Source organism: Perognathus longimembris, chromosome 3, assembly GCF_023159225.1.
Source record: "Perognathus longimembris pacificus isolate PPM17 chromosome 3, ASM2315922v1, whole genome shotgun sequence".
Taxonomy (NCBI): Eukaryota; Metazoa; Chordata; class Mammalia; order Rodentia; family Heteromyidae; genus Perognathus; species Perognathus longimembris.
Genome location: NC_063163.1, coordinates 10323442 through 10340745, shown reverse-complemented (window position 1 = coordinate 10340745; position 17304 = coordinate 10323442). Strand labels below are relative to the sequence as shown.

The following is a 17304-nucleotide window of genomic DNA, read 5'->3' as shown; positions in this document are numbered from 1 at the left end:
TCAAGTCTTTCTCTGTTTGTGTGATGCTACTTGACTTTATGGCTAATTAAATGTGGCAGGAGTATCATTGTATGAGTTCTTGGTCTGAGTGCTTAAGAGGTATTCTAACTTCTACTCTCTTGGAATCTTAAGCATAGCAATGTGATCTAAATATATAATATTAAGTAAGACTCCTTCACTGTGCTATTTTTTATTAAAATTGCTATATAAGTTGCAGCAAATACTGTACATGTCATCAAGTATATTTTTTATACATTTTAAATTGTGGCAGATACATAAGAGAGAGGATTGTAACCATGATAATCCAGAACAGATACATACCAACACATCTTTCTATATAAAACTCACATATTTGATGTATTAAATTAAAAAAAATCTTAACTTACGCAATTCTAGTAAAGAAGTTATCATAAAGTTAATTTTTTTTTTTTGGTCAAGTCATGGGACTAGAATTCAGGGTGCTGTCCCTGAGTTCTTTTGCTCAAGGCAAGTGTTCTTCCACTTTGAGCCACAGCACTACTTCCAAAGTTATTTTCCTTAGTGAAAATGATATACATCAAACATGTAGCTGGATGCTGGTGGCTCACGCCTGTCATCCTAGCTACTTCAGGAGGCTGAGATCTGGGGGTCACAATTCAAAGCCAGCCTGGGCAGGAAAGTCTGTGAAACTCTTACCTCCAATTAACTACCAGAAAACCGGAAGTGGCACTGTGGCTCAAGTGGTAGAGTGCTAGCCTTGAGCTGAAGAGCTCAGAGATAGCACCCAGGCCCAGAGTTCAAGCCCCATGACTGACAAAACAAAACAAAACAAAAAACCCAAACATGTACCTGAATATAATGGCGAAGAACATACATAATTTTACCATTTTGAGCTTCTTGAGATAATACTCTGTGAAATTCTGAAAACATTCTTGTACCCATTTCTGCATAGAGAACAATCACTGGTAAGTTCTCTTTGTTTGTAGGAAATATATGGTCTCCTTTAAAAAGATAAGGCCTGGGCCTAAAATGAAAACAAAGCACAAACTTTTTGAAAGGTTTCAAGTTCCAAAGCATATAGACATATGTCATGATACCTTCTAATCTCTCCTTATTTAAATAGATATAGGCTGGTATGGTGGTCAGGCAAATAATTCCACCCACCCTAATTGTGATTTTGAGGCCAGCCTAGAAAACGTGAGACCCTACCTCAAAATATAAAATTAGCAAAAAAAAGAGCATAGCTTGAGTTATAGAGCACTTTCTTAGCGGGTGTGAGGTTCTATGTTTAATCCCTAGAACCACAAAATAAAAAATTTATGATGTATGTAATCACAGAAAAAGAACTCAAAATTTCTGTGATTGTCTCTAATATGATAGAAACTTGGTAAATCCAAAAGTAAATATTAAACACTTTATTTGCCAATAAGTTTCATAATCTTTAAACAATAGTATAATGGCAGTGTAATTTTCAAGGAAATAAAATGCTTTATTTAATTAGAATGATAGAATTTCTCATTATAGCTCATATTTCCAGATATTAAAAAGACAATGCAAAGGCATTACCTTACACAAAGATCAGTACCTAATACTCAACAATTATTAATAAAATCCTTAAGGTTAGTCCAAGATACTAGATTTATACTTCTTAGCAAATTTAATTTTAAAATATTAAGTACTATCAAACTTCTAAGTTTCTGAGGCTCAGAGACAAGAACAAGACAAGAACAAACAGCCACCGGGCACTGGTGGCTGATGCCTGTAATCCCAGCTACTCAGGAGGCTGAGATCTGAGGACCTGTGGTTCAAAGCCAGCTTGGGCACAAAAGTCCATGATACTCTTATCTCCAATTAACAACCAGAAAACTGAAGTGGCACTATGGCTCAAGTGGTTGAGTGCTAGCCTTGAGCTGAAGAGTTCAGGGGCAGCGCCCAGGCCCAGAGTTCAAGCCCTATGACAGGTTGAAAACCAACCAACCAAACAAACAACAAAAAACAAAAATCCAGAATTTCAACTCATCCCTCTTGTAGCAATTTACTTGTATAGGAAGCAAACCAAGAGATGAAATTAAGAATAACAAAGATACTGGGACCAGTACCCATTTATGCTAAAAGCCCTGGAAAAACTGGGATTCCAGGGAACATTCCTGAATATAATCAAGGCAGTTTATGACAAACCAACAGCAAGCATAACTCTAAATGGTGAAAAACTAAAGCCATTCCCTTTAAAATCAGGAACAAGGCAGGGATGTCCACTCTCTCCCCTGCTCTTCAACATAGTACTAGAATTCCTAGCCAGAGCAATTAGGCAAGAAGAAAATATAAAGGTGATCCAAACAGGAAAAGATGAAGTTAAACTTTCTCTCTTCGCAGATGACATGATCCTATACCTAAAGAATCCCATAGACTCTACCCCCAAGCTACTAGAGCTGATCCAAAACTTTGGCAAAGTTGCAGGATATAAAATAAACCTTCAAAAATCAACGGCCTTTCTCTATGCTAATGACCCGAAGACTGAGGCTGAAATTAGGAAAGCAACTCCTTTTGCAATAGCCCCCCAAAACATAAAATACCTAGGAATAACCTTAACCAAAGAAGTGAAAGACCTCTTTGATGAGAACTTTAAAAGCTTGAAAAACAAAATTAAGTCAGAACTAAGGAAATAGAAAAACCTCCCATGCTCCTGGATTGGGAGGATTAATATAATCAAAATAGCAATATTGCCAAAGGCTATCTACAAATTCAATGCAATACCCATTAATATCCCAACACCATTCTTTAATGAAATAGAGGAAGCAATCCAGAAATTCATATGGAACAATAAAAGACCTAGAATAGCAAAAACACTCCTAAGCAGAAAGAACAGTGCTGGAGGAATTACAATACCCAACTTCAAGCTGTATTATAAAGCTATAGTAATAAAAACAGCTTGGTACTGGCACCAGAACAGGCCTGAAGACCAATGGAACAGAATTGAAGACCCAGAAATGAACTCACAGAACTACGCCTACTTAATCTTTGATAAAGGAGCTAAAACAATAGTATGGAAGAAAGATAGCCTCTTTAACAAGTGGTGCTGGCAAAACTGGCTCAACACATGCAACAAACTAAAACTAGATCCTTATATATCACCCTGCACCAAAATCAATTCCAAATGGATTAAAGACCTTGAAATCAAAACAGACATCCTGAAAACACTGAAGGAAGGAGTAGGAGAAACACTTGGGCTCCTTGGCGCAGGACGGAACTTCCTTAACAAAGACCCAGAAAGGCTACAAATCAAAGAAAGGTTGGACAAATGGGACTGCATCAAACTGCAGAGCTTCTGCACGGCAAAGGACATAGCTCGCAAGATAAACAGAAAGCCCACATACTGGGAGAAGATCTTTACCGGACATTCAACAGACAAAGGCCTCATCTCTAAAATATATGCAGAACTAAAAAAATTACCTTTTTCCAAAACAAAACTGCAAAGAACCAATAGCCCCCTCATCAAGTGCGCTAAAGACTTACAAAGAGACTTCTCTGATGAGGAAATGAGAATGGCCAAGAGACATATGAAAAAATGCTCTACATCACTGGCCATAAAAGAAATGCAAATCAAAACAACATTGAGATTCCATCTCACCCCAGTAAGAATGTCATATATCAAGAAAACTAACAATAACAATTGTTGGAGGGGATGTGGCCCAAAGGGAACCCTACTTCATTGTTGGTGGGAATGTAAACTGGTTCAGCCACTCTGGCAAGCAGTATGGAGATTACTAAATATAGAACTCCCCTATGACCCAGCAGCCCCACTTTTGGGTATCTATCCAAAAGACCACAAACAAAATCACAGTAATGCCACCAGCACAACAATGTTCATCGCAGCACAATTTGTCATAGCGAGAATCTGGAGCCAACCCAGATGCCCCTCAGCAGACGAATGGATCAGGAAAATGTGGTACATATACACAATGGAATTTTATACCTCTATCAGAAAGAATGACATTGTCCCATTTGTAAGGAAATGGAAGGACTTGGAAAAAATTATACTATGTGAAGTGAGCCAGACCCAAAGAAACATGGACTCTATGGTCTCCCTTATTGGGAATAATTAGTACAGGTTTAGGCAAGTCATAGCAGAGCATCACAAGGCCCAATAGCTATACCCTTATGAACACATAAGATGATGCTAAGTGAAATGAACTCCATGTTATGGAAACAATTGTTATATCACAGTTGTAACTACTTTCAACGTCCTATGTGTATCCGTAGCTTCTATTATTGATGATGTTCTTGTATCACTTTCCTGTGGTTGTACCTACACTATCTCTGTAATCTTATCTGAGTATATTGGAAACCATGTATACTGGAATTGGAAGTAGGAAATTGAAAGGGAATACCAAGTTTGAGAGACACAGGGTAAAAAAAGACAAACAACTACAAAAGCAATACTTGTAAAACTATTTGGTGTAAGTGAACTGAACACCTCTGGGGGGGGGGGGAAGGGAAAGGGGGAGGAGGGAGGGGGGTATGAGGGACAAGGTAACAAACAGTACAAGAAATGTATCCAATGCCTAACGTATGAAACTGTAACCTCTCTGTACATCAGTTTGATATTAAAAATTTGAAAAAATAAAATAAAATAAAATACATAAAAAAGATACTGGGAATTTTGTTTAATGAATTTAGTCTCTATATTTAGTCAATTTGTTTAACAAATACTAAGTAAAGAAAAAGAAGGTAGGAGTAACACTCAAATAGAATTCTGGTAAAAAGATTGTGAGATTTGGAATCAGGCAAAATTGGATTCAAATTCCAACTTAATTAACTTACTAGCTATGTGACCAGGAAGAGCCATTTTTATCTTTCTTGGGTGTATTTATCTGCATTAGAGAATGAACTCCAGCTGCCTTCTGGAAAATCCTATGAACTTATCAAAACGACTGACAATTTATCACTAGCAGTATTAATATACATGTATTTTGAGCTCATGTTTCTCTTGCCTTTGCAAACCTCCATAGCTAAAATATCAAAAGAACAATGTAAGAAGGAAAATATAAAAAACATACAAGGTACCAATACTAATGGTAAAAGTAATGGTATATACCTAATTTATGTAATTATATGTACAAACTCTATTTCAAAAATATGTAAGACTCTTATAGCAATGGTTGTCTCTCTCAAGAGTTCTACAAGTCCAGATCACAATAGGTTTATTTTATTATTCTTTATGGTTCATTTTATTGTATTCTTCCATTTTTTACCATTTGTGCATAAATGAAGAAGTACAAATTCCCTTTTGGAAACATGTATCAATTATGAGCACATTCAAAGAATTATCTTTTGGCTGTATATAGTATATTATCAACTGAAGAATTTAGTACTTGAGAATTCATATAGGTTAAAACAACAGATTGGAAGCAGGACACCAGTGGCTCAGGGACAGCACCTAGCTCTTGAGTTCAAGTCCCATTACTGGCATAAAAACCAAACACACAAACAAAATACAATATATTAGGAGTATGTCCTTGGGTGTACATTAACATAAGTGTTTTCCTTTTTTTTTTTTTTCTTTTTTTGCCGGTCCTGGATACTGTCTCTGAGCCTTTTTTTTTTTGGCCAGTCCTGGGCCTTGAACTCAGGGCCTGAGCACTGTCCCTGGCTTCCTTTTGCTCAAGGATAGCACTCTGCCACTTGAGCCACAGCGCCACTTCTGGCCATTTTCTGTATATGTGGTGCTGGGGAATTGAACCCAGGGCCTCATGTATACGAGGCAAGCTCTCTTGCCACTAGGCCATATCCCCAGCCCTCTCTGAGCCTTTTTGTGAGCAAGGCTAGTGTTCTACCATTTGAGCCACAGAGCCACTTCCAGCTTTTTCTGAGTAGTTTATTGGAGACAAGAGTCTCATGACCTTTCCTGCCCGGGCTGGCTTCAAAGTGGGAGCCTCAGATCTCAGCCTCCTGAGTAGCTAGGATTATAGGTATGAGCCACCAGCGCCTGGCAGTGATTTGCATTTTTTTTTTTTTTGCCAGTCCTGGGGCTTGAGTTCACGGCCTGAGCACTGTTCCTGGCTTCTTTTTGTGCTCAAGGCTAGCACTCTACTTGAGACACAGCACCACTTCCACTTTTTTTCTGTATATGTGGTGCTGAGACTCCAACCCAGGGCTTCATGCATGCTAGGCAAGCACTCTACCACTAGGCCACATTCCCAGCCCCCTGATTTGTATTCTTTATGGTTAAAAATGTTGGACATTTCTTCATGTAATTCTTGGCTATTTGTACATCTTTTGTGAAAAATGTTCAACTCATTTGCCCATTTGTTAATGGGATTATTTATTGAATTGATGTTCGAGTTTCTCAAGTCCCTTTTTGACTGGGTGACCAATGAGTGCTATATTAATATAGTGACCAGGCTAACCTGAGGCTTCTGTGGAGGAAAGGAAAGAATAACAATGCTGAGCAATCCACACAGACTCCTGAATTTTCAAAGAGAGCCCAACAATCTCCCGTCTCTTTCATCCTGGTCATTTCATAGAAGGTGGTAAAGAGATGAGATCTCAGGACGGTCTAATCTGGAGATCAAACTACGCTATTAAATAAAGTGCGTGAATTACAGAGAAATAAAAGATAATGTCAGATCTTCAATTTATCTTTAAAGAGGAAATTCCAGTGCCACAACATCTGATGCTGTTGTGAAAGGCACGCTCTGTGGACTGGTCACTGAACCATTTTACTACTGGTGAGGGAAGATCAGGTACTTAACTGCCAGACTATACATGATAGGGGAAGGCATACACATGGGCCACGGTGGTATGAGCAGGGCTCCCCTACCAGGCTTAAGGCAGTGGCTTGAGGCACCAATGGCACCATCAATTTGCCAGGAATGGGCAGCGCCCTATACAATCTGGTCTTCTTCCCCATAGAAGAACATCTTGGCATAAGTCACAATTCATATCTGCTGTGGTTTAGCTTTCACAGTAGAAGCACATAGTCCTTTCTTGTTGTGCCTATCTATGATGGTGGATTCAGGCAATAACAGCACTGGTCCAGGGGCTGCAGTCTTGATAAGCAGCTGGCCTACATTCAGGCTTGCCAGAAAGCGAGTCCAGCTGAGTGCATCTACAGGAGTAGTGAAGCTGTTGGACTGGGAGGTGCAATTTATCTTCATTGTGTATAGCCCCAAGGAGTGGTGCCTTTATCTGCCAACCACGTGGTGGCCTAGAACAAGTAGGTCACTGGCAATAGCCAGAGTCAGTCTAATGTACCTGGCTTCACCAAAGGGTCAAGGACTGGTTAGGGAGAAGAATACTGCCTTGAATTATGCACAACAAATGCAGTTTTTTTTTTTCATATGGTGGTACCTCGCTGAAAGGTATAAACAATAGCCCAAAGACATTACCAGCTTTTAACTTACCCAAATTTATCACTAAACTTGGCCTATGAATTTAGGAAAACCACTGTGAATTGAGGACTGTAGGAAGCCAGAAACTTTACCAGGGGAAGTGAAATAGGGCATTTTTCCCCCCAAAGGAGTTACTGATTTTTTTCCTGTATACTTGAGATCATCTTAGGTCCATAAAAGCTGTGGTCTGGAATATATCTGTTTCTATTGGTTAGGATTGCTTTATGGATGCTATCAGCCTTGCAGTCAGTGAATCTTAATTGACCTATGCCAAAATGTAAATGTCAGATGGCAAAGTCCTAAGACTGCTGGGTCAGGCACTGGGTTTCAGTAAGAGCTTAGGAACTGTTGTTCTTGGTAGCTGAGTCAGGCAGATGGCGCTGTTGTACTTGGAAACAGCTTTGATCTAGCAGCAATGAAATCAACAACTAAAGTTGGGATTGTCTATTCTCTTGTTGGGGATTTTCGTTGCTTTTTCTGCTAACCTGCCAGAGTGGAAAGTCCATGTAGTTGTCTCTGAAAGTCTCCCTCTGGACTTCATATTCACAGGCAAGGACATAAAATACCAATATCAGTAATGTATTCAGATGTGACTCAATCTGTACAAGTTGGGCATCAAGAGGAAAAGCGTATCAGGGGTTATGATACAGTTAACAGAAGACTGCTATTATCCCCAAGAGCACCCAGAGAACGCAGGGCAGTGATGATGAAATTTAAGGGTTAACTTTTTTTCTCTCTAATCCATGAGACCCTGCTAGTGGCCTGTCAGTTTATTTTGCTCAACTTTACAAACTAATAAATTCATCTTGTATCATGGATTCTGGCAGAAGACATGAAACACCTAGGTCAATGTCAAAGGACGTAATTCTTCTTTCCACAGCTCATAGCATAAGCATTATGTCCCTCCACTCCCTAAAGCCAACAAGAAGTCACAAAATAAGAACTCGGACGGCTACCACACAAACAGTGAGTGGATGTCTGAAGTAATACATGTATTTGTTTTTATTACTAATTTTGTTAGAACCTGGACAATGAGTTTATTTTCAAACAAGATTCAGCCCCCAAAATTCATAGTTTTTCTTATTCAAAAAATTTGTTTACATAAACATATACCTCACATATTTTATCATACTGGTATATAATTTATGTTTTAAAGTAAGAAAATCAATCAAGACAAAATATTCTCAGATATATTGTTTTTGAATATATAACATTTTGTATATAGTGTCTTAGAATATTACGATCTCTGCTATTTAAATTTTCTTCTCTCCTTACAAACTGTTATCTTTCACTATTGGCAATTACTGCTTTACCTTGAAGTAGCCTTTTTCAGCAGCTTTTTGATCTGATTGATTTTACAGGTGTGCTTGTTATGAATGACCACAAATGCGTTACATCCGTCTGGGGGAGGCTCTGCAGCAGCAATCTAAGATTTCACAGATGATATTTAGCTGTAGTTGATAATTACCAACAGGATTAAAAAATTCAGACAAACCTCGATCAGAATGCCGAATCAACTACAATTAAGTTATTGGTCAAATTAAAGTAAAAATTACCTGTCTGTAGGTAGGATTTAAGAAATTTTAATAAAAACAGCATTATTCTAGGGAATATATGTCTCAAGTTTAATGGAAAAAATTGATTAAACCTTTTGTGTATGTGTGTGTGTGCCAGTCCTGGGGCTTGAACTTAAATTAAGGCTTAGGTGCTCCTCTGAGCTTCTTTTGTTCAAGGCCAATGCTATACCACTTGAGCCACAGCTCCACTTCCATCTTTTTTTGGTAGTTAATTGGAGATAGGAGTTTCACAGACTTTCTTGCCCAGGTTGGTTTCAAATCATGAGCCTCAGATTTCAGCTTCCTGAGTAGCTAAGGTTATAGATATAAGTCACTGGCGCTCTACTCCCTCAAACTTTTATTATAGGTCATTTAAGTGCTAATATGTTCTCAACTTTGCTCATCCCAAATAAAATTATACATTCAGCTGTAATTACTAACAATTATAATCAACAATAGGCGTAGAACCAAGTACTATAAATGTGTAGAACATTTTGAACCAAAGATGCTCACATTATATAGCTCTAAGTATATTAATAGCATACGTTTTCATTACAATTTGGGCATTTTGGCATACCTGTTGAAACATCTGGATAGCTGGAGAATATGCTCTTATAGAGAAAGCAAATTTTAAGAGATTGATGTGTAAATTGTCCAAAAACTGTCCAGCTTTCTTCAGAATTAGGTTGTAATAAGAATAATCTGATTCTATACAAAGAAATAAAACAAAGTGTGTCAGTATTTTATATCCAACCCATTGGCCCATCCCTCACTATACAGCTAACTTAACCAGTGCCATAGTCTGATTTTTAAGTTTGGTTATGGAGGTTAGAGCAAACGAAGAAGTCAAGATGTCTAGCCTATTAACTTTGCTTTCGATCTTGCAATGATTTCCAAGCAATTAATACAAAGTCAAGTGGAAATAAGCTTGATAATTAAAATCTATTTTGGAAGATACCTGAACATTTCAGGGTTACAGTAAATGCTAAACTACAAATTCAAACTATAATTTAAGAGGAAACTGAGAACCGCAAAAGAATTAATAGAATACCATATATGATTGTTACAAATTTTGAAGTACATATCTGAATTTTATTATGACTTGGTGAAGAGAGCTAGGTGTAATTAGTGTGTCTAGAGACAAAATGTGAACTCAGCTTGTTGCTTTCCTCCTCTAGTCCATGTCCAAAGATCCTGGAACCTAGAATTCAATCTTTCTCTTCTATCCTTAGGCTAGAGAGATCACCTGAGGGGGGCAAGGTAGAGGAGAATGGGAGTCCAACACACAGTGGGACTAATGTAGTGGGGATAAGCAGGAAAGGAAAGAGTTTTCTTTCTGTGCCCCTTCTCTCTACACTGCCCCAGGTACAGCCATCATCTTCATTGTTGCTAAGGCATGTATGTATGTACGTATGTATGTATGTACGTATGTATGTATATATGTATGAATATATCTATCTATGTCTGTCCGTATAAATGACTAATTCTACCTTATAGTGAGATGAAAACATGTGTTATCTGACTTTTTGAGGGCAATTATTAAAAGTCTCATTAAGAGTTTTAAAACAAAACTATGCTGGCACGAATGTCAAGACGTACCTGCCCAAACCTAGAGAATGTACAAGTGTGAGCTCTGTTAGGCGTACGTCATAGACATGGGACCCTAATCCAAGGCTGGCCCCAGGCACAGCCAAAAGATCCTATCTGAAGAACACAACTAAGGCAAAAGATGGTTATGGTGTGGCTCAAGTGTACAGCACTGACCTAGCAAATTTAAGGCCCCAGGTTCAAACCTCAGTAATGCTAAGAAAAAAGAGAGAGGAAAGAGATAAAGATTGAATCTTGATTTAAGCTATGGACTTTGAGTAATAGTGACTTGTCATTATAGGTTCATCCATAGTAAAGGAAAAAACAGAAGAAAGGAAGAAACTGTGCCGTTGTGGTGAGGGGCAATGACAGTGGAGCGGTTACTGATGTGTAAGAGTACCGCAGATAGGGGACATTTCTATATTTTCTGCTTACCTTGGCAGTGAATGTAAAACTGCCCTAAAAATAAATTCTATTAAACAAGAAATAATTCTATTACTAAAATTAATAGCATTTCAAAGAAAGGTATGTTAAAAAGCACAACACAACAATCTTTGATTTACAGTGGCTGTAACATTGCTAATGATATGGGTTTACTTAAAAACATTAAAGTTTTATATATTTTTGGAAATAAGTGCTTGGAATGGTTTCCATGAAGACATTTGTTCAAATTTAATGTTCAGATTGACTAACCCAATGAAGCCTTAACAATTATAATCTCAGAAAATAACTAATGTGTATACATAAGTAGTAGACACATCATAAGTTAAAATCTGTAGATAACCTACCTTTTTGCTTGTAAATTGCTAGTTCTCGTACGGTTTCCAAAAACTGCCAAAATTTTTCATTACTTTCTTCTGCCATAAATTCACTATTTTAAAAAAGTACTCAATTAATAGATAGAAATGAAAAATGGTTCACATATGATAAATTACTTTTAAGACTAAACTGCTTCATGACAAAAATCTTCTAAAAATGAATATGAAATTAGTGATTTCCATTTACTAGACACACAAAAAGAAAACAAATTGACCATTTTACCAACAAGAAATTCTTCTGAATCTGGGAGCCACAAAAACGGGGAAAGATGAAGAGAAAAACTAAGAAACCCGAGTATGACAGGACAGCAACAGTAAACTATAAATACTATACTAGTCATCTATTATTTTTATTTTTATTTGACTATTTATTGGCAGAGACAGTCTTATCTTGAAACAAGAATTGAATACAAAAAGAATGGGAAATTAGCACAAAGAGCACCAGGGTCCTTGCCACTAAAAATAAGCTCCCATTTTTCCAGAGTCTAAGAAAAAAAATGGCCAAACACTTTGAAACCATGTAGAAATGATGAAATAAATGAAAGATTATTTAACCCTGTATAGAACAAAGTGAAAAACTTCTTAAGCAAGTGAACTACAAAGAGACGGTGCTGATCTCTCTAGGCTTGGTAAATTTTAAGTAACGTTTGCTATAATTAGAAAGTATGGGGGACATCTGTGGCACATGCATAGTTAAGAACTCTTCTGAGACAGCCACTAATGTGGGGGAAGGAGAAGAACACAGTAAACATGAACATGACAAGAATGGCAACTTAAAGTAACAATTCTGAAGCAAGTATTATTATAAATGGTGCCTATCTCAATGTCTTAAAAAGAAGAGGAAATAGAAGAGGACAGAAAAGGATAGGCTGGGACAGAAATCCCAGAATTATGGGAATGGACATGGAGGACTGTGAGGTTTGAGACTAGGTTATGAGGCAACACTTAGTACTCCTTGGCTTGACCAAATGGACACAGATATGCATGTATACAGGTTGAGTAGCCTTGATGTGTAAGTACTTTGGAATTTTCCAGATTTTGGAATGTTTGTGTATATAGAATGAGATATGTTGAGGTGAAATCCAAGTCTAGACTTCAATTACCTGAAGGCCATTTTACACAGTATTTTTACTGCACCTGTGTTTTGATGGTGACCTGTCACATGAAGTAGGTGTGGAATTTTCCACCTCTGGAGTCATGACACACTCAAAACTTTTGGGGTTTGAGCATTTCCAATTTATTTTTTGAGACAGAGTTTGGCTACATAACCTACTCTTCAACTATCAATTCTCCTGTGACCACTCCCAGAATTCTGAGATTACAGTTATCTGCCATTCATCATACTTGGCCATAATTCCAAGCAGCAGGTGCTGGGGATTGAACCCAGAGTCTTCAGAACACGAAGAGTGCACCCTACCACTGAGATGCACCCCCAGCCCTCCATCTCTCTTTCAAATTGGCAATGGATTTGTGACCACCCATAATGACACAATATCCTTAATTATGACCTCAAAGTTACTTTATCCAAATAAGGTTCTAGTCACACATTCAGGAGGATGACCAGATCTCCCCCTCTCCCCAAACACCAGGGGAGGCCACAATTCAATTCAGACCAAGCTAGATTAGAAAGGGCCTTTAAAGAAGCATCCTACAGTAATTACACTCCATGACTTGAGACAAGCAGAAATTCAGATGTCATAGCCAACAGGTTAAGTGAAAACAGAAATTGTTAGATTGTTTTGGGACTAAGTGGGTGATCAGATCCAGGCAAGCTCTAGGTGAAAGTGAGGATGGAGCAAAGGGACATTTAAAAACGAGAACCAGTTATCTATTATCATATAAATGTAATGTAATGTGGGGTAGGGTCGCACACTGGTGCTTTGATGAGAGAAGAAAAAAAAGTAGATGGTGTGAAACTTTACGCTCCCTAAGAGAAAGAAAAGTCTCATCTGTTTACTGGGATAACTAAGTGGGAAAAAATAACTAGGTAGCTATGAGGTTTGTTTAATATTGGTGGATGGGGGGGGGGGATTAGTATTTGAGAAAAAGCCTTCCTCACAGACAGCCTGGAATCAGACAGGATGAGGTAATCACAGTAGCAGGTGCTTCACAGTCTGTCACTGGTGGCTCACGCCTGCGATCCTAGCAGCTCAGGATCTGAGGGAGGATCGCGGTTCGAAGCCAGCCCGGGAGGGATAGTCCCTGTGAGACTCTTACCTCCAGTTAACCACCAGAAAACCGGAAGTGGCACTGTAGTGCAAAGGTTGTACAGTGCTAGCCTTGAGCAAAAGAGCTCAGGGAGAGTACCAGGGCCCCAAGTTCAAGCCTCATGACCGACGACACACACACAAAAAAAGGATATTAAATGATGCACCTCACTCCCTATCCTTTCCATATATATACACACATACACGTGGTCTATGCACACATGTACATGCACGTGTATCAGATACATGCACATACGCACGCATATATCCATGTATGTATACATCCCTATACATGTGCTAATAAAATCGAGGCTGAATAGTTTTGAAGATGGTTACAACTTATTATTAAAGCCACGTCCCTTTCTCGTGCATAGGGAGGGGCAGGTTAGGTTAGGGCAGAGCCTGGGTTCGTAGGCGTGACAGGGCCTGAGTCTGGACCACACTTGTGGCCCAAGGCCGCAGCCCAACCCAAATGCAACCCAAGTTTTGGGGGACCCACATCAGACGTGCTTAACGTCCCGGCCTTCGGTGGAGTGAGAGGGGAGGGAGGGGGGTAAGGAGATGCAAGTGGGCGCTGCAGAGGAGCCCCAAGGTGGTAGTGTGGGACATGAAGGGTGTGTCTGGAGTGGGGGGGCAGTGAGTGCGGGGGTGGGGGACCCTGCCAGCGCCCCTCCAGCACCTGCCCACCCCCCAACGCTCACCCCTCCTCTGAGCTCCTGCCCCACACCAGACAGCCCTGTCCTTCTCTGACCCCCTCTATGCCCCGCCCTTCTCTCTCCACGCCCCTCCCATTCCAGTCCTATCGCCCCGCCCCAAGCCCCACCCCCGACAGCCCCGCCCCCTCCACCCCTCTAGCCATGCCCCTTCCTGGGCCGGTCCCGGCTCCGGCCCGCCCGCACGCACCTGGCTTCCAGCAGTAGCGGGGTCTCCGGCCACTTTGCGGCCAGGTGGGCCGTCACCGCCTTGGACGCAGACGTCGTCGTGGTACCAAGCAGCGTGAACCAAAGCGCCGCGGAGCCCAGGAGCAGCCACACCGCGTTCGTAGCCTTCGCGGGCACCATGGCGCCGAGTGGGCAGCGGGAGCCGGGAGGACCCCCACGTCAACAGCCCGCTGCCGCCACGCGACCGCCGCTCCGCTCCACCCGCGCGCCGCCCACTTCCGGTGGGGGTGCCGGTCCGTTACCCAAGGGCCGGCGGGAGTCTGCGCATGCGTGTCGGACGGCTGGCGCCGGCGGAGGCGGGAGGGGGGGGTGTAGCGGGCGGTTAGGGGGGCGTCGGGGAACACCGCGCGGGACGACGCCGTGTTAGCTCCACGGTGCCGGCACGCAGTGCTGAACTAGTGATGCTCAGAAGGGCCCGCCGCGGGGTTCTCCGACGGAGGGCGTGGAGGACCAAAGCAGGGCCGGCCGCAGGTGGCCACGTCCAGCCAGGAATTCAGAAACTGCTGGGACTAGATCCACATTCGACACCGGAGGAAAATACAACCTGCAAAGATAGAGTACCTGAGAGGTCCCCCAAATTCTCCTGCGCATCGCCATCACCCGGGGGACACCTTTTAAAGGGCGAAGCGCACGTTGCAGCACGTGCCCTGAGATTCGGCTTCAAAAGTAGTGTAAAACCCACAGGTGCAGTCCGCCCTGCTGGGAGCCCCGGGATTGGCCAGCACGTGCAGCCCGCCCTGCTGGGAGCCCCGGGATTGGCCAGCACGAGCAGCCCGCCCTGCTGGGAGCCCCGGGATTGGCCAGCACGAGCAGCCCGCCCTGCTCGGAGCCCCGGGATTGGCCAGCACGTGCAGCCTGCCCTGCTCGAGGGGAAAATAGCTCAGGAGTGCACCGTTGCAGTGCCTCTCACCCCCATGCCCATTTGCCCTGCAAGTACAATTCCCTTGAAGCTGTCAAAACACGGTCATTTCCTATTTCCATTTACCTTCATCTGTTTAATCCACACCATTTCTTAGAAGTTCCAAAAAGCTTAGGAGGCCGGGAAAATTGGCTTAGTGGTAGAGTGCTCGCCTCTCATGCACGAAGCCCTGGGTTCAATTCCTCATGCACCCACATATATAGAAAAAGCCAGAAGTGGCGCTGCGGCTCAAGTGGTAGAGTGCTAGCCTTGAGCAGAAAGAAGCCAGGGACAGTGCTCAGGCCCTGAGCCCAAGCCCCAGGACCGCCGCCCCCCTTCCCCCCTCCAAAGAAGTTCCAAAGTTTATTTTTTTTTTGCTTATTTCTCCTGCCCGTTATTGTCTCCTCCTTGCTTAAATTCCCATTGACCTCTTTGTTTCACAGAACTTAGATTTTTCGTCTTATTATATGCAGTACTTATTTATTTCTTCTACTCGAGGCGGGATGAGGAGGCCATTCCCTGCGACCCGCGTCTTGTTCACTTGTCATCTTCTGGTGCTGTACCACACACAAGCCCAGTAACTATCAGATCAGTAACTACTGAGAGAAAGTCAACTGTAAGAGAGAAAGTCACGGCAAATAACCTTCATTTCTATCCCAAGTGCAAGGCTGAAGAAATATGAAGCTTTGGAAGTGTTTGCTCTAATTAATTCATTTCCCCATAATTTTGGGATGGAATTTTAAAATTGAAAATAGAATGTCTTGGATGGTAGCATATCTCACAGGTCGCAAGTCCTTTATAAATGATTCAAGGTGTAAAATTTGCAGGAGATATACTATTTTATAATTTAAAATTTCATTATTGTAAAGGTAATGTACAGAGGAGTTACTGTTTCACATGTCAGGTAATGAGTACATTTCTTTTTGGACAATGTCACCCCTTCCTTTGCTCTCTCCCAGTTTTTCTTCTCCATGCCTTGCCCATAAGTTGTATAGTTCATTTTCAACATAGTGTCTAGTGAGCACCACTGCTGTATAGGTATACTATTAAATGACACTAAATAAAAGTCTACATTTTTGTATGTTTAAGTTCATAACAGTGGGAATGCTATATTTTTCATTTGATGAGGCTGCAATTAATGTAATTCAGTCCATTTATTTACATAATGGTTTTACATTTTATCGCACATGGTATTTTATTGGAAGCTTGTTAGCTTGGAACATTTCTCACACTGGTCAAAAGGATAAGACAACATTATGTAACAGTGCCCTTCTACACATAATTCCTGTGGGCAGATAGAGAAGCCAAAACACAAAATCAACTAATACAACAAAGGCCACTCAGGTCAGTTAAGCAGCAGAGTATTTGAAAATCTCTTATAATTTCCTTTCGCCACCAATTGGCTATGAACTGCATGTACTTCAGAGACATAACTGTATTTTAGAATTTGATGGCAAAATACAGTTCACAGTTACTCACTTCAGAGTAATAAGAATGAAAATGGATGATGATACCATTTTCACTGTGCAGAAGACATGATTAATGAGCACTTTAATAATCAGAATCTGGTGTTCAGCAGAATAAATCATCTTGAACTTTTTAGATATATTATGGACTATATGTATTTAATGATTACAGTGATGGTATGTGAGGATAAATTTGGCTGAAATATTATGCAACGTAATCTTAATTTTCTGAGGTTTAGTAATGTCTTATAGCAGAAATGATTTTTAAAAATAACTAGTGGGGGGGAGGGGAAGGGAGTGGGTGGTATGGCTCTGTTGGTAGAACACCATGCATGGAAGCATCAAATGCCAAGTTCCAGTCCCAGTGTTGGGCAACAAAGCAAAACAAAAGAAAACAAACAACAATACAAAGCTTGCTGGTTTCTCACACTTCCTTTATTGTAAGAAAGACAGTTTTCAAT

At 40.8% G+C, this 17304-nt stretch overlaps 1 protein-coding gene across 1 annotated transcript in view; it reads right to left on the bottom strand.

The window, feature by feature from the left end:
- Positions 1-14671, bottom strand: part of Uggt2 (UDP-glucose glycoprotein glucosyltransferase 2) — an 83144-nt gene extending 68473 nt beyond the window's left edge. The window contains exons 1-5 of the mRNA XM_048341172.1: positions 14442-14671; positions 11302-11384; positions 9504-9634; positions 8684-8796; positions 829-1003 (exon numbers count right to left, since the gene is read on the bottom strand). Of these exons, the coding sequence (XP_048197129.1) occupies positions 829-1003; positions 8684-8796; positions 9504-9634; positions 11302-11384; positions 14442-14599 (660 nt within the window). The 5' untranslated portion in view covers positions 14600-14671. The remainder of the gene's footprint in view (positions 1-828; positions 1004-8683; positions 8797-9503; positions 9635-11301; positions 11385-14441) is intronic.
- Between the last annotated feature and the right edge of the window lie 2633 nt (positions 14672-17304).